The 26,735-nt window shown below is 54.2% G+C and overlaps 8 protein-coding genes across 8 annotated transcripts; 3 read left to right on the top strand and 5 right to left on the bottom strand.

Moving 5' to 3' along the window:
* Window positions 1–1,848: 1,848 nt before the first annotated feature.
* On the top strand, window positions 1,849–6,007 carry CCOS01_00981 (uncharacterized protein; the record flags this gene model as incomplete). The annotated part of the gene is made up of 2 exons (XM_060449177.1): window positions 1,849–4,131; window positions 4,202–6,007. 2 exons carry the CDS (start codon window positions 1,849–1,851, stop codon window positions 6,005–6,007), a joined length of 4,089 nt encoding a protein of 1,362 aa, XP_060320615.1.
* Window positions 6,008–6,529: 522 nt separating this feature from the next.
* CCOS01_00980 (farnesyl pyrophosphate synthase) lies at window positions 6,530–7,746 on the bottom strand (the record flags this gene model as incomplete). Its single annotated transcript, XM_060449176.1, has 2 exons — window positions 6,530–7,469; window positions 7,637–7,746. The coding sequence occupies 2 exons, from the start codon at window positions 7,744–7,746 to the stop codon at window positions 6,530–6,532; spliced, it is 1,050 nt and encodes a 349-aa protein (XP_060320614.1).
* Window positions 7,747–8,638: 892 nt separating this feature from the next.
* On the top strand, window positions 8,639–10,837 carry CCOS01_00979 (tetratricopeptide; the record flags this gene model as incomplete). The annotated part of the gene is made up of 4 exons (XM_060449175.1): window positions 8,639–8,718; window positions 8,793–9,356; window positions 9,422–9,554; window positions 9,614–10,837. 4 exons carry the CDS (start codon window positions 8,639–8,641, stop codon window positions 10,835–10,837), a joined length of 2,001 nt encoding a protein of 666 aa, XP_060320613.1.
* Window positions 10,838–12,382: 1,545 nt separating this feature from the next.
* On the bottom strand, window positions 12,383–13,206 carry CCOS01_00978 (uncharacterized protein; the record flags this gene model as incomplete). The annotated part of the gene is made up of 3 exons (XM_060449174.1): window positions 12,383–12,894; window positions 12,952–13,021; window positions 13,087–13,206. 3 exons carry the CDS (start codon window positions 13,204–13,206, stop codon window positions 12,383–12,385), a joined length of 702 nt encoding a protein of 233 aa, XP_060320612.1.
* A 1,835-nt stretch (window positions 13,207–15,041) lies between these two features.
* On the bottom strand, window positions 15,042–15,789 carry CCOS01_00977 (uncharacterized protein; the record flags this gene model as incomplete). Its single annotated transcript, XM_060449173.1, has 3 exons — window positions 15,042–15,258; window positions 15,361–15,499; window positions 15,675–15,789. The coding sequence occupies 3 exons, from the start codon at window positions 15,787–15,789 to the stop codon at window positions 15,042–15,044; spliced, it is 471 nt and encodes a 156-aa protein (XP_060320611.1).
* Window positions 15,790–19,575: 3,786 nt separating this feature from the next.
* CCOS01_00976 (DNase1 protein) lies at window positions 19,576–20,118 on the top strand (the record flags this gene model as incomplete). The annotated part of the gene is made up of 1 exon (XM_060449172.1): window positions 19,576–20,118. One exon carries the CDS (start codon window positions 19,576–19,578, stop codon window positions 20,116–20,118), a length of 543 nt encoding a protein of 180 aa, XP_060320610.1.
* A 731-nt stretch (window positions 20,119–20,849) lies between these two features.
* On the bottom strand, window positions 20,850–21,599 carry CCOS01_00975 (uncharacterized protein; the record flags this gene model as incomplete). The annotated part of the gene is made up of 1 exon (XM_060449171.1): window positions 20,850–21,599. The coding sequence occupies one exon, from the start codon at window positions 21,597–21,599 to the stop codon at window positions 20,850–20,852; it is 750 nt and encodes a 249-aa protein (XP_060320609.1).
* A 1,099-nt stretch (window positions 21,600–22,698) lies between these two features.
* CCOS01_00974 (uncharacterized protein) lies at window positions 22,699–26,275 on the bottom strand (the record flags this gene model as incomplete). Its single annotated transcript, XM_060449170.1, has 4 exons — window positions 22,699–22,987; window positions 23,049–25,950; window positions 26,001–26,131; window positions 26,187–26,275. The coding sequence occupies 4 exons, from the start codon at window positions 26,273–26,275 to the stop codon at window positions 22,699–22,701; spliced, it is 3,411 nt and encodes a 1,136-aa protein (XP_060320608.1).
* Between the last annotated feature and the right edge of the window lie 460 nt (window positions 26,276–26,735).

Here is a 26,735-nt window from a genome sequence, read left to right as displayed (position 1 = left end):
AATCTCGATGCGCAGATTCGAACTCGACTAGACTTGCATCGAGGGGAACGCTGTGATGTGGCGTAGAAGGCGGTGGCTTCACGGGATAAGGGCCTCTTTGGTCACAGATATGGTATGCCTGTGTCTCCTCGGTTTTTCACAGGAAGCTTACCTGGTGTTGAATCGCGACGAGTCGATACAAAAGTAGAGGCATCAGCAAGTGGCATATCTGAGTTTAGGCTATTGACTTGTCTCATGCGGCTATACCCAGCAGTAGTCACAAAATGCGAAAGAGAAAAGTAACAAGGAAGAAGACTTAAGAAAGAAAAAATGACCAACTGTAGAACCAGGATTTGGAAGCTTCAGTTCAAGTAAAACCGCATTTGAAATTACGGGTGTCTTGGTTCCTACGATCCGAAGATCCCACCTATCTTCATTCCTTTCGACTATTGAGCTTGGAGGAGGTAAATCTAATTGATAGCTCGCGATCATGCATACATTGAGTGGCCCCAGACATGAAGAGAATGACAAGAGGTAGAGGCACGATGAAGTGTGTGAACTTGAATCGGGCGGGTAAGGTGTCTCAAAGGGCGACGGAATTCTGTCGGTTCATCGCGGACGCTTCCAGGGCATCATGCGCAATATGACAAACAACGTGAAGCAATCTCATTAATCACGAAATTCGCATCTCGCTGAAATTACAATCCTGATTACACGGGCTCACCGCTCACGGAGGATTCTGCCCAGGCCGAGGTCGCGTCCATCATGGAGGAGAAAGTGTAAACACTGACACGTCAAGAGGGAGTCGGGGTCTGGTCAGGAATGCAGTGCTTGCCCGTTCCTGAACCACAATCCATATTCAATTGGGGGTGCAAATTGGATGAAGGTTGACTGGCATTCGGCAAAGGACGTGCGGCGTCGCGCTCTCGGTGTGCTTTGCATGCCTCTGGAGACACATGGACCCCTTTCATCAGCTGACGCGTGATCTACTGGATAGTCCACAGGTAAGGTGAGATACCTGAGGTGAATAGAGAAAGGATGAGGCGATTGCCGGGAGAGATGTAAAAAGTCTCCCTTGCCTGCCGTCTTCTTGGACCCCGACTTATGGGAAGGAGAGGTCTTGCCACATTTTCTTTTTTTCCCCTTCCTTCTTTCCTCCTTCGCTCTTTGCTCCTGGTTCCGCCTGTTCGCTGCCTGCATCAACGTCCATCATTTTTCTTGTACGACACAACGTCTAAATTTCTTCATCATCGTCAACTTTCTTTGCTTATTGTTTCAACTCACAAAGTGCTACTATTGTAGCCATCTAATCTAATCAATATTAACTCACATCTTATTTTTACCTTTACCTTTTGCGCGAACCCCCGTCAAAGATTTCCCTATCCGGGAACCGAGGAGACCGAAAAAAACAAGTTTGGTCGGGACGGACCACCAGCCCTATCAATCCCATCTTTCGTTATCTATCACTTGCAGGGAGATCTGCAGGGTCCTGGGGCAGCACCGCAGCAGCAATCAAAGGAAGGGGGAAATAAGGGCAAAGGCTGCAAGATAACGTTCAAGTGTTCCCTGCTGGGCTGGGGGCGATCAGCTCGGAGGGTTCCAAGGTTCCAGCGGACTGGGCCGCAGCCGCACAACGCCGTCGCCGCTACCATCGACGCCATCGGACGAGAAAATCCGGGGTTCTGATTTCAAGGCCCTGTCTAGCATCGCATCGCATTGTATCGCATCAGGCGAACGGTTCAAGGGACAGGATAGCGAGACGACGAAGGCGACACTGCCGAGGAAGAGAAGGGGAACGAGCTCTGAAAACGAAATAACACAATCACTTGACACACAAATCGCGCACCCACACCCATCCACCCACCCACAATGGAAGGGTTTCCGCGTATTAATCGCACCATGTCGGCAGGCCCAGGGCCACCGAAATCACCTGCGCCGCATCCACCCCGACGAGGCCAGAGCGTCACCGCCGGGAGGCTCACACGGTACAGAAGCGTGCGGGAGCACAAGAGTGTGCTGGACTTTGGACGCAACTGGCGGGACTGGGAGGTGGATATTTTCCAGGACGACGAGACGGTGTCCAATGCAACGACCGAGACGGGCACCGCGACAAGTATTGCGCTGGGTCTAGGCATTGGAATTGCCGTGGATGAAGAGGAGGGAGCCGTTGGTGGTGGTGGTGATGATGGACAGGCATCGGTCTCGTCGCCGCATCGTCATGATCAGTATGGGCAGCAGCAGCAGCAAACCCCAGCTTCATCGTTAAGGAGGAGGCGCACGGCGCCGCTGCTGTCGACGTCGGTGCCGCAAACACCGTCGGGAGCACCGCAGTTGACAATGCAATGGCAGTGGCCCGATCTCATGGCCGGTACCGGCATCAGCGACGCTTCGTCTCCGTTTGATTTTGAGAATTCTCCGGTCAGTAGCGGTGGTCGCTGTGCAGCAACATGGGAAGTTGAAGGCCAAGGAGGAGGGCGTAGTGCGAGTTATTATTGTCGTGGGGGTGGTGGAATTGGCACTGATATTGGCAGTACTGGTGCTGGAGATGGTGTGGTTGGCGGTGGAAAAAGAATGGTGGTCCCAGCCCCTCCCGAATCCCCCGTGCGGTTCAGCTACCCCAATCGACGGCGACCAACCAAGACGGCCCCCAAGGCGGACCTGGACGACAGCTGGAGCCCCTTGCATGGAAGCTCGTCTCCTCCTTTTTTTTCTTCTTCGCCGCCTTCTCTGTCTCCGAAGTCCCCTACGACCACGACTACAGATACCAGGTCCTCTCCTCCTGCAGGCGGTGGTCGTGCCAGTGGTGTTATTACTGGTGCAACAACAGACGCATGCGGCCCTTATGGCCCCAGACCCCCAAGCGAACCGGGTTCCTTATTCTCCCTAGCGCCATCCTATTCCGGGTCCACGTCCCCAGCCCCAGGGGTTCCAGGGGTTTCCTCCACTCAGGCCGCCCCTTTGTACGCCTTGAGCCCCTGTCCGCCGGCCCCGTCTGCAGGATCAGCGTTATTACCACCAGCATCAGCGTCAGCTGCTGATGCGTCTGCGTCTGCGTCTGCGTCTTCTGCTTCTTGGTCTGCGGCACCGAAACCGAACCTCGTCGGGCATGTACCACAACCGCCAACATCGCTGACGACAGTACCTCCTACACCACCACGACTACCCACAGTCCCAGCAGTCCCAGTCGTCCGCGCATTTGCACTTGCGCCTGCATCTGCGCCTGCACCAACGCCAGGAGAAGGATCCCAAGGAACGGCACCACTTGAACCAGCTACACCACCGCCGCCAGTACCGCATCACCCTCCTCCTCCTCCTCCTCCCCCTCCACCACACTCGCTTTTACATCCAACACAACCATCTCCTCCTGGAATAGGACTGGGACTACTTCCGTTGCCCTTCCCGGCTCAAGGCCAAGCCAAAGCCCAAGCCCAGGCACATCATACCCGAGCACGCGACCTCGTCCCGCCTCCCGGTCCCCATCTGCGCCCTCGTTCGCACAATCCAATCTTGGTTTCTTCCCACTCGTCATGCGCCGACCTGAAGCTCGCTGCCAGGGCTGAACACGCTCGCTCTCAAATTATCACCAAGCTCGCTCTCCAACCTGACTCCCATAACAACAACGACTACACCTACACCAACAAGGAAGACCTCATCCGCAGCAATAACCCCAACTGGGACCAGCAGCTTGCCCGTCAAGAGGAAGATCGACAGCGCCGGCGCCACCAACAACACCAGCAATTGCTCGCCCAGGAGGAAGAAGAGCACCGACGTCGCAAGGAACAGGAAGAGGAGGACGCTGCTCGCTGGGCCGAAGAGGTTGCTCGTCTTGAAGCAGAGACCGATCGCATCTTGGCAGATCAAAAGGCAAAGGACCTCGCAAGACTCCAGGCTCAATTGGCCGCCGTACCCGACGCACCAGCCTCCCGTGTCCGGAGCCCTATTGTCGACAAGTTTACCTTCTTCTTGAGAAAGGGGCGCAAGACCGAACCTGCGAATACCCTCACAAAACCTCCCTCTCAATATTTTCAACCCCTCACCCTCGATCACAGGCCCGTCAGTGTCATGGACCCCTCCCGCTTTATACAAGCCGGTGGCGGCGGCATTGTCCCCCAGACAGATGCCCCAACCTCTGCTAGCAATGCCGGAGAACGCGTTAGTCTTTCCCTCACTCTGACCATGCATGACCCTGATCTTCATCTTTTTGCTAATGCTCTTCTCAAAGCGAGTGACGATACGTTGCATGCAGTCGTCAATCAGTCTTCCTGTCACCCCCGATACTACCCCGAGTGAGATTCTATACTCGGCCGCCAACCTCATGACCCACAACATCAACCCGCAAACCAGTGTTGTGCTCGAGTGCTATTTCGCTTTTGGTCTGGAACGTCGCCTGAGACGCTATGAGCCTGTGGCTCTTGTGATGAACTCTTGGGACCGCGATACGCAGCACTGTCTACTCATCGTACCGGGTGAATCCACGGACAAGAACCCCGACCTGAACCTCGAAGGTGTGCCCCGCACTATCGATCCGCCCCCAGGTCTCATCAACTTCGCGCTATACCACTCTCAGCGGCCCGGTAAATGGAACAAACGCTACGTCACGCTCTTGGAGACTGGGCAAATGTTTTCAGCCAAGAAGAAGGATGCCAAACTGTCGGACAAGGATGCCGTCTCGCTGTGCCATTTATCCGACTTCGACCTGTATACCGTCACCGAAAAGGACATGCTGAAGCAGATCAGAGCTCCAAAGAAGAATTGCTTTGCGGTCAAGAGTCAACAGAAATCAACAGTCTTCCAAAATACGGAAAACTTCATCCACTTCTTCGCCACGGATGATCTAAAACTCGCGGAAGACTTCCAGAAAGTCATTCAAGGGTGGCGTAGTTGGTACATTGCGAACAAAATTGTCGACCTCAACAAGAAGAAATCATCTTCACATAGCGGCAATGCGAGAAACGGAACGAAAACAGGCGGTGGCGGTCTTACAAGAAGCGGCACCTTGCACCGGCCCCGGGCATCCGCCGACGAGACGCCATATACCATTGGAACTTTCTCGCCGCTCCTGGACATGAACAGTTTCGAGAAACCGATTGACGACTTCGGGAAGGATTTGGACAACAAGCCGACGGCTCGACACGCAGACCATCACTCTACACCCAGACATACCCAATCCCAAAAGGTTGTCTCCCGATCCAGGACCACGCCGAATCTGTCGCAGCCTCACACAAGGCGACTCATCGACCCCTTTGCCAAGGACGAGTTCAAGTCCGGTGGTTTGTTGGGCCAAGCGTACGAGGGGCGCAAACAACAAGCAGAGAAGGCTGCTCTCACCGCAGACCATCAACAATACGCAGTCGAAAGTCCGTTTACCGGGGGGCACTCGCTGCTCGGCCAGTTCCCAGAACACGAAAACAACGGGATGCCGCAGAGAAGAGGCACGGTGCGTTCGTCTCGCCCCACGGCGACAGACCCCATGCCTCAGCCGCGGAGTCGATCACGGCCTCCCGCCGCACGTCCGACCACCTCATCGCGTCCCAAGACATCAGATGGTGGGTCATCTTCAGGGAAACGAGAGATGCCGCAGCCTCTTGTCGACCTCACGCCCAAGGTGCCCGATTTACCCGCAGCCTGGCGAGACGGCCAAGGTCGCGGTGTACGTGTACCCACCGGAAAGCCCCTCATCGAGATGGCGACGGGCTTGGAACTTCCAGACGGGCACCTAGGGCCGCAGCTTCCAACCGTTACCCGCATGGGCACGGCAAAGGCGTACCCTCCCCAGCGCATGGCGTCGCAGTCGGCCGCTTCGAGACCGAGGAGTCGGTCCACAGCAGGCGGCGGTGCCGTACGTCGCGTGGTTTCCAACGAGCAGCAGCCTCCCATGCCCTCCATGCCGAGACGATCGTCAAGAAGAGATGACGAGGACGTTCCGCTCATCAACTTTGTGGAACGCGAGAGGGGTCGAGATACGAGGCCTCGCATGTCACAGGGCATGTCGCAGGGTCTCGGGCGAAGTGGTACCGTCAGGCACTGAAGGATGACGAGAGCGTATGGTGGCGCTCGGCTGAAGATTGGAAGGAGCCACCAACGCTGTAAGACCAAGAGAAAAAGAAGAGGGAGAGCGGATCTTGCAGTGGACGCGATTTAGGCGCACAGGGAGATGTCATTTAACATGTAAGATACCCGGATGTCGATGCGACTAGCATGTCGGTCTGCAACAAAAAGCTTTTGGAGAGGGGACCCAAAAAAGATGGCATATTTTGTTTTGTCTAGTCATCTTATCTATCGGACTAGGCCATCTTTCTAGCCAGGAACGTTTTTCCTTTGTTATCTCTTAATACGGAAACTTTTTCTTCTTCATACTTTCTAACGGTTCTATTGTTTGAGTTGGTGTCATCATCGTCAATCAATTGGACTCTGGTATCTATCTTCTTTCTCTAATTGTTTTTCTTTTCACGGCTCCATTTGTGCCACACGCAGAAATCCATGATGCCCGCCAAACAGAAACACGCGCGCCATCTGCATTAGTACCTATACTTTGTGGTTTGGAAGTAGTTTATTTGGAGCGCTTGTAGATCTTGGCCAAGAAGATTTCAAAGATGCCCTTCTTGAGGCCCTCGCTCTCGTCAATGTTGTTAATCATGTCCTTGATCTCGCCGGCGCGCTTCTCCTCGAACTCCTCGAAGCGGCGCTTGAGCTCCATGTCGTCAAAGAGCTTCTTGATGACGGCCTCCTTGGCCTTGTCCTTTTGGCCGTAGTTGTCCTCGAGGATCTTGCGCTGCTCGGGGGTGGCGATGGCGAGGGCCTGGTTGACGAGCCAGCTGCACTTGTTGTCCATGATGTCAGTGCCGATCTTACCAATGTGCTCGGGCAGGCCAAAGTTGTCGAGGTAGTCGTCCTGGATCTGGAAGTACTCGCCGAGGGGGATGAGGATATCCTCTGCCTGCTTGAGGTTCTTGGGGGTGGCGATGTTGAGGCAGTGGAGGGCGAGGGCGACGGGGAGGTAGAAGGAGTAGTAGGCCGTCTTGTAGACGACGATGAAGCGGTACTTTTCCATGGAGAAGTTGTCGAGGTTGACCTTTTCCTCGGGGGCGGTGAGGAGGTCGCAGAGCTGGCCGAGCTCGGTCTGGAAGGTGACCTCGTGGAAGAGCTCAAGGAGGTCGACGTAGGAGGCGTGCTCGCGGAAGAACTTCTTGAGGAGGGTGTAGATGGCGGCCTCGAGCATGAAGGCGTCGTTGATGGCGACCATGCCGACGCCCTCGTGGCGGTACCAGCAGGGCTTGCCGCGGCGGGTGATGGAGCTGTCCATGATGTCGTCCGAGACGAGGAAGAAGGCCTGGAGGAGCTCCGTCAACCAGCCGAGGGTGGCGGCTTGGAAGTACTCTTCCTCGGAGAGAGGCTTGTCGAGTAGGAGGGAGACGGAGTCGGGGACCGACATGCCGCGGTTGCATTTTCCGCCGAGGGTGTTGATTTCAAGACTCTGGCGCACAGGAAAGCTGTTAATCTTTTGGTGTTCTTCTTCTCTGACAGTTTCTCCCTTTTTCTATTGCCATTGAGGAGGACGCGGCACACATGCGCTTACGCACATAGCCTCATACCAAACCATTTAGACAGTAGAGTAGTGTCCAGGGGTCGGTGTGGCTAAATGCTTGCCTTCTTATACCACGCCAGCTCCTCCTTGGGAAGCTTGTACTTTTCCGCATGCTCGAGGAGAACCTCCTCGAGCTTGGGGAAGACCGACTCGAACTCGGTGAGGGTAGTCTTCTTGGCCATCTTGTTCTGATTTTGCGGTGTGGTCTGAGGCCGGCTCGGCGGGGTGGCTGGATTGGATCAGGGGTTGCAACGGTCTTTTGGAGGCGTTCGAGGTTAGCGACGAGAGCGAAAACGGAGTGGAGGTATCGTGGGGAAGAGGGGAGAGAGGGGGAAAGGGAGAAGCAAGGAGACAAAGGTGGACGAACAATGGCAGCGCGAGTGGCAGGAAGAGGGAGACAGAGAGAGGTTGGTTGGGAAATTTACTTACTAGGCAAGTTTGCGATAGCAATCCGAAATTAATGCGCCCGCGTCAAATTAGAGCCAACTCGTACAAGATGAGAAAGAAAGTGTACCCCTCATCCGATCTTCAGTTGCTATTTTGGCAGGCGGTGGGGGGGCGATTTCCCAGACGGTCCCTGATGTTGCCGGGATAAGTGGGGTTTCGGGATGACAGGCGACCCACGACATCCAATTGACTTCCGCCTCAAGCACCATGGCGGGGTCCCCATTACCTAAGCTCACCAAACTTTGCTGGATTGGCCGCTACGCACGCTGCGTTGCTCACCGTGGCGGTCAGGTACACCGTAGGTCACTTTAGCGTCGTCGCCCCCGTCGCGTGGTGGGAATCCTTGGGTGGACCGCTTCCTTTTCTGCCGTTAAGCTTTACTACGTCAGGACAAGGAAATACAACACTCGCATCGCCAATTCCAGCAACCCTGCATCTCTGTATCTCGTCTCTCAGCCCTCACTTTGCGCCTTGAAGCTGTAGACAGTAAACTCTAGAAGCGACTGGTCCGTACGTTAGCTAAAGGCGCTCAATTGGACGTTGCTTCGATTCACTACCCTACGAATCGGAACCTGTGCGACGACAAGACGACCCAGCTCTTGCCCCTCTGGCCGGGGATGCGCAGAGATGTCACTGAACGAGAATGAGCTGTCGCAGCTCCGCGAGTCTCTGCAGGATGCTGTCGTCAAGTGCTCCGAGCGGTGCCTGTACTCCTCTGCGAAATGGCAAGTTTCTCGAGGACCCATTGCGAAAGAGACTCCACGGCTGACCTCGATCCCAGGGCCGCAGAGCTTCTCAACGCCATACCCGAGCCTTCGAACGACGCCGACCCTGCCGTTACTGATACCCAGTACATCCCGACGGTCTTCACCGTGAACGCTGACCCCGAGGAAGCCCTCCTCGAGGCCAAAGAGATCAACAAATACCTGCTGGCCAAGACCCTCTTCGACTCAAGGGAGTTTGACCGCTGCGCCGCCGTCTTCCTACCCGATTCTATACTATCCGGTGTTCTGAGCTCCAATGCAGATGGGCCGCCGGGGGCGTCCAAGGGGAAGTCAAAGTCAAAGACGAGAGGGGACGCCGAGACGACGAGAAAAGCCGGCGGCAGCAGCACTGAGGTGCCCCGGCTCAGTCAGAAGAGCTTGTTCCTTGCCTTGTACGCAAAGTTCATGTCCGGGGAGAAGCGCAAAGACGAGGATTCGGAGATGGTCATGGGACCCCAGGACCTAGGCAACATCGTCAATAAGCAGTTGAATGCTGTCAGCCGGTTCCTCAGCAACTGGTTCGACGAGCGGACGACGGATGACGGGGATATCCTCGGCAGCCAGGGTTGGCTGGAATACCTGTGAGTAGGCGGCAAATTTTACTCTTCTCTCATCTCCTCACGTACATCTGCTTACCGTGGGTAAGATATGGCATGGTTCTCGCAAAGGAGAAGAACGAGGACAAGGCGATGGATTACTTTGTGCGAAGCGTCCACCTGTACCCTATGAACTGGGGCTGCTGGCTGGAAATGACCCAACTCATCTCCCGGATAGACGATGTAAGTTTTTGGTTCTGTCGATACGCCCTAGTCGCCAGATCAAGCTGACAAGTGCACAGTTGAGTCGGATTGCCGAGCACCTCCCGCAAAACATATTGTCCTTCATCTGGCACCTCTACACCTCGCTCGAGCTCTACCAGGCTACACCCGAGCTCGCCAACTCGTTGGACTCACTACTCGGAATCTTCCCAAATTCATCCTTTCTTCTCACATGCAACGCCATGCTGTCATATCATTCAAAAGACCTCGTTGCCGCTGAACAACATTTCAGTCGATTGCTGTCACTCCACCCCCACCGACTAGAGTCACTAGATCACTACTCCAACATTCTTTACGTCATGAATCTGAGGCCAAAACTTGCGTTCCTTGCGCACCTCTGCTCGAGCATCGACAAGTTCCGGCCAGAGTCTTGTGTAGTGGTGGGCAACTACTACTCACTATTATCTATGCACGAAAAGGCAGTGCAGTATTTCCGGCGAGCGTTGACTCTTGACCGAACATGCCTGTCAGCATGGACACTAATGGGTCACGAGTATGTGGAGCTGAAGAATACCCACGCCGCAATAGAATCGTATCGACGCGCCGTCGATGTCAATCGCCGGGACTACCGAGCTTGGTACGGCCTTGGCCAGACGTACGAAATGTTGGAAATGCACACCTACAGTCTATGGTACTACAAAAAGGCAGCCGGGCTTAGGCCCTGGGATGGAAAGATGTGGCTCGCCGTTGGATCGTGTCTGCAGAAGATGGGGCGCGACCAGGATGGTATCAAGGCGCTAAAGAGAGCTTTGCTGGCAGACGCATACTACGACGTTGGAAGCAGCTTCGGAAGCGGAGGGGATTTGCTCAACGGCCGTGGCGCGACAGGTCATCTGGACCCGGAGCTGCTCTTCCAGATTGCAAGCATGTACGACCAGCTCGGCGAAGAGGAGGAATCAAAAGCCTACATGGAACTTTGTCTCGCTCAAGAGGGCGGGGAAGCCGCGGACAATGTCTTGAACGATTCGATCGCCATACACAACGACTCGCCAGGCGCATCTGACGACGAGGGTAACGGTGATGGTCGCAAGGAGGGCGGGAACGAGGGAACTGGTGTCACGGCGTCGACGAGCAAAGCGCGAATGTGGCTCGCGAAGCATGCCATGCGGACGGCGGACTACAAGACGGCCAATCGACTGGGGACTGAATTGACACAAGATGGCTTCGAAGTTGAGGAGGCCAAGGCTTTGGTGAGAGAGGCTCGGGTACGCATTAGGAATGCGGAATTAGGCATCAGTCCCTGAGTCCGGCATAAGCAAAGGCGGCACCGTGAATCGCCTTGGTTCCCAGAAACCTTCGCATACGACAGGCGTACAATACGCCATGAGGGGTTGTTGACACCACATATTCATGTCTACCGGGCCCTCACAGACAGATGAGGCGAAGAAAAGGGAGTGCTGATGGACTCGGCGTATAATGATTGTTCAAGTATTCAGGCGTAAAATAATGAGATACCACATGGCCTCGGGAACCTAGCACCTTGTGACTCTTCCAGTGTCGTGAATCCCACTGGAGACCTATGAACTGAGATTTCCCCCGTGGGCGTTAGTGCAAGCGAGGCAGGTAGGTTTATACTTCCTTGCGCAATCGCGGATCCAAATCCGGCACTGGCCTGCGGCGCCGTTCCCGCCTCCACGTTTTCCCCTCCGCGTCTGGCTTCCCTCGTCCATACAAAAACATCCAAATATCTTCACGGGCAGGCCGCAAAAACCCCCTGCCCACGCATTCCATGACGGTTCATCAAAGCCACGCACAAGATCTCACGTCACCGTATTAGACGTTAAACGAGGCGAGCGGGAAAGAGATATACGAAACCTACCGGTAGTAGTCGAGAAAGAAGGCGGGCGGGGGGGGGAGGTCGGGTTTGGGTTAAGAGCCTGAATACGAGAACACCCACCCCCCGGCCAGCCCAACACGTCTTTACACCCTTACCCTCCCACGATCACGATTACGCCAAAAACGCCCGCTTTCGTACCTAGACGATCGATGTAAGCTTCTTCCCGCGGGCTACGAACCACGTGCTTGGCTCGTTTTTGCCGGGGGTCGTGGTGCGGAATACGAAGAGCGTGCACGAGCGGGGGGTCAGGAAGACCACTAGATTGTTCAGCACCCCCGTTTCGCCCATCGTCGTCGCAAACTACACAGTATCGGCGCTGTCTTTTTGTGCTTCTCGCTGGCGCAGCAGAGATTCTGCCTTTCTGCGCGGGTTTCTTTGTTGCTGGAGAAGCTTCTTTTCGGTGTGGGTGTATGTGGTCCCGCAGCCTGCTTTTGGTCGGGGCCACAGTCGTAGTTCGATGCCTTATGTAGCTTGTGGTGTGAGGGTGTGTTGTATATGCAGTCAGCTGCCCGAGGTTCTGAATTATTGATTCTTGGCGGACGTGAAGAGTTGCGTTATTCACTGCAGCGGCTCTTATCAAGTCGTTCCCTTATCGACCGACCTATCACCTATCGAGGGGGAAAAATCGAACTTTGAGGTATGCTTTCTTGTAAGGATTGCTTCTAGTGATGTGCTGACATGTCTGAGTACGTCTGCTCTCTGAACTATGATTATCATTATTTTCGTAAGGACTGTATGTAACCCAATATGGCAAAACACTCCCTATACTCCCCATAGATAACCGCCGTTGTGTCTTAAACTTCAAAACTTGCCGTAGGGTATCGTAATAGAAAGCAAAGATAATTATCCGGTGTGTTCACCTCTTCCAACTTTTGCCGGCTGTAAATGAAGGTGATGAAAGTTAAAAGCCAATTCGTCAGATGTACTCACTCCCCAATTCCATCCAGTCGGATCAAACCAGGAGAGCGAGTAGGACAGCAACCAAAGCCGCACCAGCACCAGCTTCAACCATACCAGCCGCGTTCGCGGGAACCGTGACGGGCCTGGTGGTCGTTGGCCCGACAGGCGTATTGGTGGGGAGGTTGGTGACGGGCGTGACGGGGGTAACGGGGGTAGTGCTGGCGATGATAGTCTCGGCGGGCGGCGTGATTACAACAACGACAGTCGAGGTGCTGTTAGGGTGGGGGTGGTGATGCTCGCCCGTGGGTTTGGGCGGCTTGGGCGTCTCCTCCGAGTGAGTCGGGTGCCCCGTAGGCTTGGGAGGTTTGGGCGTGTGCTCGATGACGGTGGTGTTGTGGTAGGTCGGCTTGGGAGGCGGGGTGTGCTTGGTGGTCTTGATCGTCTTGACCGTCGTGCTGGTGATCTCTGGCGGGCAAGAAGTGGTGTTGACGACGGGCGGCGGGTAAATAGTCTTGCTTGTGGTGTATGGTGGGGGTTGTCTGGTAGTGATAGTGCAAGGACAGTCTGTTCTTATGTCAGTACGGCAGCAAAGCAGAAGTCGATCGAGCCTGGTCGACTTACTCGTGATGGTAAGTGTCGTTGCCGTGGTCGCCGTGTAAGTCACGTTATGATGAACAAAGGTAGTGGGCGACTTGATTCATGTCAGCTTCGCATTCTAGTCTCTTGCATCAAGTCTTCGCTTTTCAAAAAGCTTACAGGACAGTATGTCTCATAGGCTGTAGTCACCACAGTCGTGTAAGCGGTGCTGATATCAGTCCCCCAAGCCTGCGCATAGGCTGCGAGCCCCGCTACAGACAAGAGCTGGATGTATTTCATCGTAGATTGGAAGCGAGTGTCTCTGATTCAAGCGAAGGTGTTTCTGCCAAAGGCACGCTGCAAGTTGAGCAAAGGTGATGGGCGGATGTGAGAGGTCTAAACGATGGTATTCAGAACGATATAATACAGCCAAGCCAGGCGATCGCTCCCCTTATGTATCGTAGAGACGGGGTCATTTCTGCGTGAATAGATTCATCGTGCAGAAGAATGCTTTGGAACCGGTGCTTACACGGCATGGGATGTTTGCCTCGCCGTGAAAACGATGTTGCCGGGCATCGCCGCCCTTGCTCAGTCGGGCGTATCGTTGCCCGCCTTCCAACCCCGAATTCGGTTCTTTGCGTCTCGGTTCTGATGGGCAGCTGGTACTGATGACTGTACGCACCTTGTAGGTGGCGCGCATCGCCGTGCCAGATGTGGCCATGAGGCAGGAATGTGACTCCGTCCCGGCAAGGTGGACGGCGAAGATACGAGAAAGTCCTGCCCTGTCATGCTTAGTCGGGAATGGCGCCATTGCTTTGGCCGGCAGAACAGCAGAGGTGGGTTGAGGGTTTGGTTCTCGACCCTATCCTTCTATTGGGCCGGTCACTTTATTGAAATCTTTTTGGGCAAGTGATTATGCGATGGTAGGGGTCTAGCGGTGACAGTTCGTGTCATCAACCACAAATGCCTCTAGTTTTGGATACGCATCGTGAAAACCCGGCTGGAAAATGTCTCCGGAGTGACTTATTCGACGCCAGAAGCTAAGCATCTTATCAAAGAAAGGTGCAGAATATGAGTCTTTACAGAACAACGTTGCCTCGTGTTCGCCTCTGTAGCCTGGCCGCAAATATTATGCTGCTCACCAAGTTGCCAAAAATATATTCACCTTCGGCCGACGGGTTCGGCTGCTTGAATAAATCGCCTCGTGATTTGACTGAGGCCAATTGAACAGATCAGGGCATCTCAGCAGATGGTGCTGTATTCGACGCTTTGGAATGTATGTGAATCTCTAAACAGACAAGCTGACTGACACGGCGAAAACGCGAAAAAGAAGACCACAACCAGCGCTTGCATAGTTGGTTTTCTGAGCAGTGCAGCAGATTGCTAGCACTTGTAGCTGATTTCTAAGAGGAGTTCTCAAGACGCTCCCTCAGTGCGAGCTACGCCTCCAGGCATATCTCGAATATCCTGGTGTATCTGAACGAGCCGTTGTTGAGACTAGGCAAAACGGCCGGCTTGCAGTCAGATTTTCGCAATTCTGCGCTGAGGAAGAGAAAAGAGAATGGTGATAAGAAAAGCAAGAGAGATGGATGCGCAAGTGCTAGAGTCAGCACAACACAGCTTCCATGTCCTCTTCAGGCAGCGCCCGTTGCCGCTGAAGCTGTAGAAGCAAACCCACTTGGCATGCAGATTATCACATCGCGTAACGATGGTGTTTGTGTGTCGATCAGTCTCTCGCGCCGGTCTCTGGATGAGTAGAGTCGAGCAGCAATATCAGCCAAAACCCGGCCCTAACAACGACAGCCGGGTAAATTCATGCTTCAGGTTGGATGGAATCGGTGTCCGTAAGATACGCCTCAACAGATCCAAGTGATAAGGCAGCTATCGGAGCAGCAGCAGGCGAGCCTTGTTCTCGCCAGTTCCATAGTGAGAGTGCCAACGCTCCTGCAGATTTGGTTGAGAGATGGCCACCTGAAGCAGGGAAATGCCCCTCCACCCAAACAGTTACAATCTTGCGGGGAGTCCTGCTGTCAAAGTCGGCCTCTGTCACGTTCTCGCTTCAAGGTACAGGGTTCATGGTGCTAACGGTCGTCGGCGCCAAGTTTCTTCTTCGCAGGTCGAGAACAGTTTCGGGTTTAACGGAGTGGCACCGGACAGACCTCGGTCGCGAAGTTCTTCGCCGTTGCGACACCGGTGACGCGCGCGGTGGACAGACGGGTGGGCAAGGCATCCACAACCAAGAAGACCTGGCGTGAAAGGTTTTCTTCCTCGGCAGTTCGTGTGGTTGGAGTGAAGTTTGCGAGCACTTCTTGGTATCCGTGGATGGCAAAATGGCATTGGTTGTGGGAATAGCTTGCGGGGGAAGAGGAGCTTTAGAGCCAACATAGGGCAGAGGGCGGGGGATTCGATGGGCACAATGAGATCACAGCTCGTCCCCCGCCTCGCCTTGGTGACGATAAAGAGCTTTCCGGCAAGGTCTTGCGACACTGAATCCGCTTCCAAGGCTGGGTGGGTAGATGGTGATGCTGCTTGGGGGCCGCTGCTGGGACAATCCGAGGCCAGAAATCCAGATTGCGGTGTTCCACCGACAGAACTGCAACGGGGATCCGGTGGAGAAGGATTTTGGCGATGATGGTGTGAGGGAATTCCGACATCAGATGTCCAAGGCCAGAAGCCAGTTAGAAACTGGCTGAGAAATCAGTTGGCAAGCCAAGGCGCAAACGGAAGGTAAAGCAAGGTGAAGAGTCTTTTGAGACTGAAGAACTAACTGGGATGCGCTAGAGCAAGAGGTACCTTGTTGTCGGAGACGAAGGTTCCAACTTCCGTCTCGGTGCCGTGGTACTTTGGCGTAACCGAGTTCCGTCCCATCGACGGTTCCTGCATTGGACAGAACTTTGCTGAAAATGGGCCCGCCGGAGCCCCGTTCTCGAACGGACCTGCCTTCCGTTTAGGGCTGGCTCAGCATCTGACGGTTGGTGCAGCGAGATACGTACCGATTACCAAACATGCGGCCTGCGCTCCGGCTTCCATGAACTGCATAAGGTAGCCCAAGGCTCGATTACCTTACACAGGTCGACAGTACCTTAGTGTACTCAATCGTGGCAGTCGAGACTGGAGCGGTTTTCATTGTTGGCAGCCACGACTTCACGAGCCGTTGCTGCAGCCTGCAGGCTCTTCATCACAAGTACGTACTGTACAGTATTCCTTCCGCAGTGACTGCCCTAGGTGCGAACTGTCCGGAAAGTGAGCGATGATCAGTGGAACCGGCTGCGGTCGAGAACAGCCCCGTCCCAATGATCATCTCAACGGGCCGCCAAGGATATGCGACATGCCAATGCAACCATTACAGACAGACAATGGAAACAATAGGCAGCGGCACCGAGCAGCAAAAGCTTGCTTCCTCGTTGCTGACCACTCGGTCACGGTATCCCGGGAGCAAGCACGTGTGTCTGTTACTGCCCGAGACCAAGTCGGGGAAAGATGCTCCAGTGGATAGACAACACAGACGAGCAACCGATCTGACGGTAAAAAGAGATTTGCAGTACATCTCTCACCTTAACCTACACCTTAGATATCACCTTAATCTACCTCCTTGCCACACTACCTTGTAGTCCCCAGCCTTATACTCGGTAACTTATGGGCAATTATTCAGTCCAATTATTCAATATTGGCTGTTGTGAAATGGCAATTTCTTCATACTCTTCTTCTTCTTCTGCTTCGTGTGTCTCCTTGTATTGTGTACCTCGGTACTATTAGTCAACAAGGTCCATGGCTGAACGGATAACTCGGCGATACTTGAGTCGTCAACTGTAGTCGCAAGTCGCGACATGTTGGTGGCGTTGAGCCTACGCAGTAAGCTGCGTTGCCCTGCAGGCCTGAGGCACTATGTACAGATGACTCAGGCTGAGGCAGAGGCCAATTATCGGAAAGAAACTTTTGGAAAAATCAGAAAGTTCCGATTGACTGAACCTGAAAGTTCAGGCCATCGAAATATGCAGGCACTGACAGCATGTGCGCGCACTGCGTGAATAAACTTGTTCATGGCAGGTGAGGAGCGCCGAGAGAGGAGGGGGCAGACCGTAGACGTCGGGGCAGTGTCCGGGGACCTCCGCCTAGTACCGGGAACTGCCCACATGTCGAGATACTGTTAGTAACTGAGGCGAAGTTGCCGTAATTCATCTATCACTCCAACGACCTTCCCTCAGTCCCCAGTACGGCCTCATCTACAGTGCACGGGACACCACACACTCGGGCTGTGATCGACAGGTACAACCCACTTTCCTTCCCCCTTCGGCCACGCTCCATCACACCCTCCTTGCGGCTTTGCCCTGACATCTTGTTCCTGGTGCCAACTTTACAAGTTCACACCAGTGGTCCAGGTCGACAACCTTGGTCTGAACCTTGCTCCCCGATTCGCTCACAAAGCTCAGAGCCTCCAGTCTGGCCGTTTCTTCCTTGAAGTTTCTTCTCCCCTCTTCCCCTCCTGGACACTTTCGGATGTACCTCGCCAAGCCCTTCTGGCCAGCAACGATTCCTCGCCGATGGGGTCTGCCAGGGCACAGAGAGGCATTTTCCGGCGTCGTGGCATCGCCTCCGTCACAGGAGTCTGAAGGATTGCCAACCGAGATGGTTGTCGTCCAACGACTGATGTCGTCGTGTTTTCTTTTTCCTTGCTGAGTGAGCCTTGGCCTCTGTGCTGTCTGCTCCAGTGAGCGCTCTGGTCTCCCATCCCCGGAAACGCCTGCGTTGCCAGCGAGGCCGTCATCTCATCTTTACAAACGTTGGCTCAAGTCGTCGCTGTCGTCTGGTTCCTTGGTCCATCACCTGCATTTCATCACATTGATCGGCCGTTCCTGTCACTCTCTAGTACAGATGAACCGGTGCGGCGGGAGCTCAAGCCACGCGCTGCCGTCTCGGCGTTCACCCAAAAGGCATAGCCAGCACGGCTCTCCCGCGCACTCCCTCCCAACTTCCGCCCGGCTGCGTAACCCGGCGTCCCATGACAGGGGGGTTCACTCGGTACTGGCCGGCACATTTTATCCAGTCCTCTCACCAGTCCGTGGCTCGACTAGGGGCCAGAGCTTTAGGGCCAAGGGGGAGGGGGGAGAGGGGGCTGCTCCGAGTATGTACCTATTCGAGGGAAAGCCCCCGTTATGAGCCGAAATGGCCTTGACCGGGTACGAATCATGAGCCGCGGCGCTAATTTGTGTGCTGGAGCGCCGGGTTGCCTCGAATCGCGCGTTTCTACCACTTGTTCTCTCCAACCTGTCAGGGTACGCCACGCGCAGAGGTCTCCTAGTGTCAGGTACCAGGCACAATCAGCAGCCAACAGGCCAATAACACTCTTCAACAGACTTTTGGAAAGCTGACGCACATGCAGGATGGGAAAAAACAAAAACCGCACCAAGGGCTGACGTCCGCGGTTCCTTTTGCCAGCACGCACTCGCAGCCTGCAGACGTCGGTGTACCGAAATACATACGCCTTGTCCCTCGTCACCCTGGCACGCCTGACCCCCGAAATCCCTCGACAGCCTCCAGTCCGTGGGTGTTCCTTTGGCGCCAGGTACCCGCACACACTGCCGCGTCGATTCCGTGCTCCTGCCGCACAGCCAACTCCCGACGGAGGGCGCCCTGACGCTAGAAACGAAAAGGAACTCTAGTGGAACTCCAGAAATAGGCGTAAACACTGGAAATAAGTCTGACAGGATGAAGATCTATTAGAGATGTTCCCGAAAACAACCTTGGGCGGGCTTTCCCTGTTCCAGCTCCAAACGATCCATGAACCACTCGTTTACTACAGTCTATGTACGTCGAGTATACTGCGCAGATCCAGTACACTATTACTCCATGACACCGTTGTGTTCAAACCTTGTCTAGTGCCCTCGAACCGAAAAGGATGGCAGACGTCCTGGTACCTATGCGACTCCGTGCTGGTCCAGACCGAAAACTCTGAGCTTGGTGAGGCCATTAATTCCACAGACACGTCCAATCATGGTTGACAAGTTACAACGACTTGTACAAGTTACAATCATGGCGCCCAAGTATCCTAGCCCACTCTCCGATGGAGGCTACTCCATGTAACTCTGGGAAACACCCTCGGGCTGAAGTCCCCACCGCGGTATCCAAACGTTCCCACCCGTGGACGTCCTTGTTGACTCCTTGACGCCTCCGGCTCCGCTCCCCACTGCCATCTCATGAGCAAGTCCTTTTCAGGCTTTTCTCCCACATCCTTCTGACATGTGTATAAGTATGGTCCGGTTCCCACGAGGCCTTCCCTTTCCCCGGTTTTGATTCCCCATCCCGCATCACTATCCTTCCTGTGGCCGAGCCTCACACTTTGTCTTTTCAGACAGCAGCATTCCTTTCACATACACACGAAGCTTTTCACTCCTTTGAAAGCTTTCATCCACTCAACGGCCCCGGTCCGTTCAGAATCAAACTCACAGACCAAGCTCGAGTCCATCACCACAACACCCATCCAGGGCAACTCAGTTCTCAAGATTTAGCTAGACGCTTATCCTAGAACCATCTTCAAACCCTTTTGAACCTGTACAACCGTTGTTGACAACGTTTACGGGACTCTTTCAAACAACTCACATTCAACTCACCGAACCACGCTCCGGCACTTACACACTCTCACACAAACAAATCCCCTTTCCACAACTCAAAATGCAGTTCAACCTTCTCACCCTCCTCGGCTCGGCCGCTCTCGTTGCCGCCAACACCGTCACCTTCAAGTCTCTCGACGACGTTTCCCGCACCGTCCACTTCACCCCCAACTCTGGTCTCGCCTCTGTTGACTCCGTCGAGGTCCCCGCCGGCGGCGAGGTCAAGGTCAACATCCCCACCTCCTGGATCGGCAACTGGTACTCCGTCTCTGAGGGCTCCGAGAACGTCGCCGGTATGCTCGGCGAGGTTGCCTTCAACGGCTGGAACGGCCTGACCTACTTTGATGTCTCCGCCATTGTCAACCCCAACGACCACAACGGCGTCAAGAAGATGTGGCCCGCTAGCGGCGATGAGCCCATCTCTGGCTGCGACTGGTGGCCCTGCAACAACGCCTACTACCTCCCTGACGATGTCCAGACCAAGGTCACCTCCGAGACCGACCTCATCTGCACCCTGGGCAACAACGGCGTCACCTCTCGCCGCGACATTGACGACCACCACGAGTCCCCCAACTACAAGCGTGACTTTGTCATCAGCAACTAAGCTTTCTCTTCGGGAACACAAAAACCGATCTTTGCCTTCCTTTCTTGGCTACGTTTAGAAGAAGAGGAGTTTTGGCCGCGGCGTCGATGAATAGTCATCGGCTGACCGCGTGCACTCGCGCTGTGCGCTTACGACTTTATGACCCCTAACAATGACAACGGACTCTTCTTTTATAGAAGACCTCCAACATCATCTGTTATTTTCACTTGCAAAAAAAGAGATACCCCATCACAAGAAGCGCGGCTACGCGTGTGGGCTTAGCGGGGGATCAGGGGAGGTCAAGTTCTTTGGGATATAGAGTCATTTTTTTGGAAACCTTTTTCAACCCGGGGCGTACGGTCAAACAGAGAGAACGGAGCAATTGGAGCAATCTAGGCGTTTCCCCTCTATTTCCCCCCGCGAGAGAGACCTATCTCGTCTTCGAAATCTCATCCATTCACGAAAGATGAGGTATCGTGGCCAGGTCTCGTTCTTGTCTGGCTTCACTTACACGACTTTTTGGGGTAACTCATCCCTCACCAGTTGTGGAGGCCGACAAAACTATTCTAGTCGCTCCTTTAGACACACGTTCAGGAACCTTTCTTGTTTGTTGTAAAGCCAACAACAACAGTTTCTTGTATTTACTAGGGCAGAGAGTTCCGCCAGAAAGAAAAACAAATCAAAACCGTTTGAGCGTCAAGTAAAAACAAAAAACATTGTTACTGTTACCAACCGTGCCAACTTTTGCCAACCTAATTACCTAGTTGCTGTTTTTTGTCGGTTGCCCGGTTGGAGACCCCCCAATTTACTACCCCGGCCCCCGGGCCCTCCTCCGTGTTCATAATGAGCTGAAATGAAGGGGTGTTAGTTCTAGCCGGGGTCGGCGCTGGGATGGCATGTCTGTTAGCGAGTAGCAAGTCCGTGCCATGGAACAACTTGTTTTTATTCCCTTTTCTAAAGAAAAACACAACTCCCTTTGGGAAACGAGATGCGCTATGCACGGAAGCAATCTGAGCCATGTCATATCGTCCCCTCGAATGGAACCTGAAATGCTTCGTTACGGTGGAGAGGAAGTGGGAAGCATTACTCCATACAGTAAAGAGACGGAGGGAGCATGTTCGGTTGGTGAGAAAAAAAAAAAGCAAAGTAACATGCAAGTCTTTCCAACGTCCAAGAACCGAGACATCATCCCCTCCCCCCTTTGAAGGAATACAATATCCGCCCAACCCCCCGTCCGACATGTGCATTTCGGCACGGTTTTTTGTTTCTTTGCTTTTTCCCCTGGCTGCTGTTCTTGTTTCCGTCCCGTGTCTTGGGATGAACCCAAACAGGTAGAAAACGGCTGATAGCCCACGGGCCATCGGCACCCCAAGTTTCTCAAATCTCAACGGGCGCTGGCGCGCGTGCCCACCCATCCAACCAACCCCTGGGGCTAACGCTCTGCGTTTCAAGACACGCGCAACGTCGCACCACTCAGGACCTCTATTTCTTAACCCTCGCATCCTGGTTTCCAAGGCTGGAGGGGGGCTGGAGAAGAAACATACGCACTGGTTGTATCCAGCGATGGGGATGGAGGCAGAGTGAGACGACGTGGCCCAGCCCGCCCAAGGGGGGTTCTGTTGGTCTCGTTTGGAAACAAAGACGACTACGAATCGGAGACTCATGCGATGGGGGCTGAATGGCCCCCAAAAAGGCAACGTCAGCACAGCTGCCAAAGCCACCTTTGATATTCGTCATCCGACAAACCCACTCGTTGGTCTTCCGATACAAGACCCCTCAAGACCAGAAGAAGAAAATTGAAAAAAAAAAGGGGGCGTATTCTGCTTTCGGCTGTATGAGGCCGTGACTCGTGAGGGAGAGACGCAGACACAGACAACCGGCTAGTCAGTTCCCTTTTCTAAACATGGAGGGTCTGACTTCTTGGGAAGGAGGGCTGGTTTCTCTCTCCTGCCAAGTTCGTCGACCTTTGAAGGTGCAAGACGCGGATAGATGGAAGCCATCGTCTACCAAGGTCGACAAAAGTTTAGAGCTTTACTGCTGTGGACAGGCAGAAGAGGGTACTTCAGTCGAGTTCTAAGACTACACGGTTGCTCAAAACCCATTTCGAGGGCTGGCATGAGAAGTGCTGCAGACACGACCAACTGGCTAATCGGTTCCGTTTCCCAAAATTCTCCGTGGAAGCCTCTCTCACGCTTGAGTAGATCGCATAATAGTCACTATACTTTCTCCTGCGACGACGAGCAAGCAGTTCTCCAGCTAGTTGGCTAGCTCGGATCGACAGGAAACGCATGCCTTATCTAGCCCTGCGGTGTTCGTGCTCCCCCGAGAAGAACTCCCTCCGACATATCTTGACGTGTAACCTACGGGCCGAGAAGGGGAGGGCGGGATTGGGCGGGCTCGGGTTTAAAGGGGTGACACACACACACACACACACACACACGCATGACAAGACAACCCTGGTGAGGACGTACAAACTTCCATTTGACAGCATTTCTTCTTTGAACCCCGTGGTACCTGTTACAAGGGGAGAACCTCTCTTCCCCTTCCGAGACTGTATTGCGCCCCTTTAACCCGCCACTGCTCTCAAGTAACCTACAAACATCACGATGCCTGCTTAGTCTCCTCCTCTCCTGCCCCTGACGGCGGCGACTCCGTCTTACCCGAGTCGTCCGCGCTCTGCCGGCTCTCCGGCTCAGCAGTCGAGTTCCTAGCCGAGACCGTCGTCTCCGACCCCCCGTCCGCCGCCGCCGCCTGCTTCTCCGGCGGCGGTGACGCGACGGTGCTCTTGATTTCCTTGGCGTTGATGAAGCTCTTCAAGTACTCGCCCGCGTCTCCGAACCCGTCAAGCTTGCCCAGCTTCGTGATGAAGAAATCCACGTCCCGGAGCATGCTATCAATTTCGTCGTTAGCAATTGTCTTTGTCTCAAGGTAGGGGGGCGCAAGAAACGTACCTATCGCGGCCGATGACCGTCTTCGGATCTGCCACTTCAAAGACCCTACCGAACTGGTCCTTGTAGCTTGAGAAAACAGGTCCCATGATGAGCTGTACCGAGGTCTCGGGTAGGTGCTTGGTCAACACGCGGTGTAGGGTCGTGGTTTCCTTGGCCAACGTCTCCATGTACGGATGGGTCGACTGGCTGCCGTCGTGGTCCCAGTCGATTGCTCTCATGGATTTCGAATGCTGTGCCGCGCGACCGCTCATGATCTCGACCAACTTGTCGTAAATGCTGTTCTGATGCTCTTGGAAAAGGCGCCTAACCTTATCGAATTCTCCCATCAGACTAGAAACACTGGCTCCAGAGCCGGCGTGGCGTCGCACAAATTCCCGAATGTGGGGTATCAGTGTTGCGATGAACGACAGAGCCTGAGATGCCAATGCCAAATGCCTGGTCGTGATGTTTTTGAGACCGGCAGACCGAGTGGCACCTGCACCAAGAATGAGCTGGGTACAGCGGGAGTTGAAGAGCTGCAGATAGCCAATAAGGGAACTGGCGACGTCAATTGCCATGGAAGGAATACTGCCGATGAGATGCATGAAGTGCGAGATGCCTTCGAGACCAAGTATGGCAGAATTGGGGAGCAAGAAAGTTTCGCTTTCAATCTCTGCGACACGCGCCTTTTCTTTACCACTGGTGCCGTTCGTCTCGGGAGGCGGTACTGCGCTTCCATTCGACACAACCTCGTCCGGATTCTCTTCCCAAATTTTCGTCCCTTCCGACCACGCCGCAGCATCCTTGGTACTACTTTCGAGTACCTGGTCAAGTAAAGCCTTATTCTTCTCATCGAAATCTTTGGCGCTCCATTGGTCGGATTCCATGCCTTGAGCAAGCTTCTGCTTCTCTGCGTCGCCATGTTGCTGTACAAAGTCCTTGATATGGCCGTTGACCAACGTCTTGAGTGCCGTGCCGCTGCGTCCTGAGAGCGCTTCGCATTCGTTGGCGAAGAATAGGTTGAGAGTAAAGTAGCGAAGGAACCAGGACAGGCTAAGATGCGTGCTCTGCTCCGATCGGACTTTCAAAACCCTGACAATCTTATCCTGCGCAACATCGACGGCCTGTCCGACCAAGTTGGCAATATCCATTGCCTTGTGAATCTCTTCTTGGACCTCGAAACTCGGAGACTCGTCGAATCGAGGAAACTCCCGGTCGAAAGGTGTGGGACTCGCGAGTGGGGAGCGAATCGGTGGCGACTTCAGACCAGCTGCTGTGGCTTCCTCTGTCAGGCAGCTTGCAATATCGAGAAGAACCTTGACCTGGGTAGTCAACCGCCGGAGGGTTTCGGTCACGCCAATGTATATCGACTTGAGTAAGTCCTCTGCATCCTTGGGGTCTAGTGCCCTTAGGTTTCTAGACAAAATGGACGACTTTTCCTGATTCGAGAGATGTTTTCCGCCGCTCATGGTCGAGGCGGACATCATTGACTCGTTATCGTCATCGTTGGAGCTAGGTAGCGGTCTCCTGATGAGATTTTTTATCTCACGTAGAACAATCTCCCGATATGCTGCGATCGCAGCGGATATGTGGTGAGCTCTGTGCAGACCATGAAGATTGGGCATGATTGCTTTGCGTAGTTCTTGTGTAGAGGCAAGATAGGCCGGTGGGCCGGCAGACTCCCTTGAGGCGCCCCCCCTTGCCCGCAGTGATGAGCTGCCCCAGCGAAGAAGGACTTCCCGACTTTGGACCGATTCAACGTGCCTCCGGAGATCAGCTAGTAACAAGCTCTGGAACTTGGTCTCATAGGCTTTTCCGATTCGAGACCGGAGCTGTTGAAGGTCGTCGTTGACGCTTTGCAGAGCCGTCGCTCCCCTGAGATCCCTCATCCGTGCCAGTGGTAGTATTGGAGGTTCAGCCTCGGGCGAATCGTCGTGCTCACCAGCTATCAGAAGCTCGAGAGTGTCAATATTACTCAAAGCCTTGTCAACCTCGCCAGCATCTACCAGCGCCTCGCACGATGCAACACCCTCAACGATATGTTTCAGTTGGAGAACCGCATCGTTGAGAGCCTGTACGTTTTCTCTCCGCCGGCGCTTCTGGACGATGTTCAGACCCTTGGTGGCAATCTCCTCGTCTAGAGCTTCGAGTTCCTTACGGAGCGCCTTGATCCGATCGACCGACTCTGCGGCTTCCGAATGGAGCTCCCGCAATGAGCCAAGAGCTGTAAAAAATGTCGTCGACGCTGTCGAAATAGAGTTGATCAAATGAACCTCGATTGTATCCATGTACCAGGAGAGTTTCTCCTGTAAAATGGCGTTGGTGGCCAAGGCCTTTCGTGGTGCTACAATATTGCCATTGCCATCATTTCTGCTGTCTACGCTCCCCGGTGCAGGCGGAACGACCTCTGACCTCTCACTGACTACATCGAAAGTCCTTGGGTTCTCCAAATGAAAGTCATCGTCAAAGTATACGTTGGGTATCGTCGACAATGGAGGCGGGCCATGCGCGCCCTTTCTACTGTAGCCTGAACTGGATCGTCGCAAAAGACCTGGGCCTTCGAGAGAGGAGATGGACGTTATTGATGCAATGGAAGATTTCCGCCTCGGGGGCTGCCGGCCTGCGGGCTTAAGATGACTCTCATCAATGGAGTCCCCGAACTCGTCGTGTTTGCTCGACCGACGACCTGAGGAACCAGGCCTGTCATCGTCTTGTTCCTTGACTCGCCGAAGCTGTTCGTACAGGGCGCCAACTTGCGACAAGTACGGCTTGAACTCGGCCGGGTCGATGTGCGGAATGTTCGTTAAAGTGACAGGAGGAATATCTCGAGCGGTAGGAGGTTTGTGCGCGCTGGACGCAGGAGCAGAAGTATGAGGCTGCAGGCCCGTCCGAACGATGGGCGGTTGCAGTAAGGTTGATATGGCTGGGGACTTGTCAGCACGCTCAGTGGCATCTCCAACTCAATAGTAATACCGTTTTGGCCAGATTCCAGCACCGCATTTGCCCAGGTACTGGATGAAGTATCGAGAGACCCCCCTATCGAGTGTATGGAGCTCGCATTCGAGCCTCGTCTCGCGGTATTGTAAGTGTGAGCCTGCCCTTGTCTTGCTGCTGTTAGCGCAACCGTGGCCACCGAGGGGCCGGGCAAAAGTAACCAACTTGTGGAACGGGAACTCGGTGCGCGTGGCCGGAGGAGACATGGACGAAATGGTGTCCATGGACTTGCGGGCGCCTGGAGAGGAATACATGGTGTGAGGCAATGGCTCTCAACACGAGCTGCTCAACGCTGATGTCTGGACCTCGATCGTTTGCTGAGAGTCGCAGGGAAAGCCGACAAATAGATAGGTCGACGGCCACGTAGCCTGGCTACCGGGGTATCATTTCTGGGAGGTTCTCATCGATTAGGGAAGTTCAAGAAAGATGGCTAGCAATAATTATCACTGATCAAGGACAAGACTGAAGAAACGACAGATTACAGCTGGTCTTTGCGCATGCTTCACCATGCTGAGCCACGTTCCCGAGAGGTAGCGTACAATCAAGGGCCCCCCTAAGGTACCCGCATAATAGGTGCTAGTGCTGTCTGGGGAATGCTGATGATACATCACGTGGGGATAAGATAAGGTAAGGTCGAAGGCCACCTTATCTGCAAGCAGCGGTACGTGCCTTACCTACTCAGGTCCAGGGACTTCGAAAACGCGCTAATAAACC

This window comes from Colletotrichum costaricense, assembly GCF_030867565.1.
Source record: "Colletotrichum costaricense strain IMI 309622 chromosome Unknown Scaffold_1.1, whole genome shotgun sequence".
Lineage (NCBI taxonomy): Eukaryota > Fungi > Ascomycota > Sordariomycetes > Glomerellales > Glomerellaceae > Colletotrichum > Colletotrichum costaricense.
The sequence above is the reverse complement of the archived record's forward strand: the minus strand, read 5'-3'. Positions and strand labels throughout refer to the sequence as shown.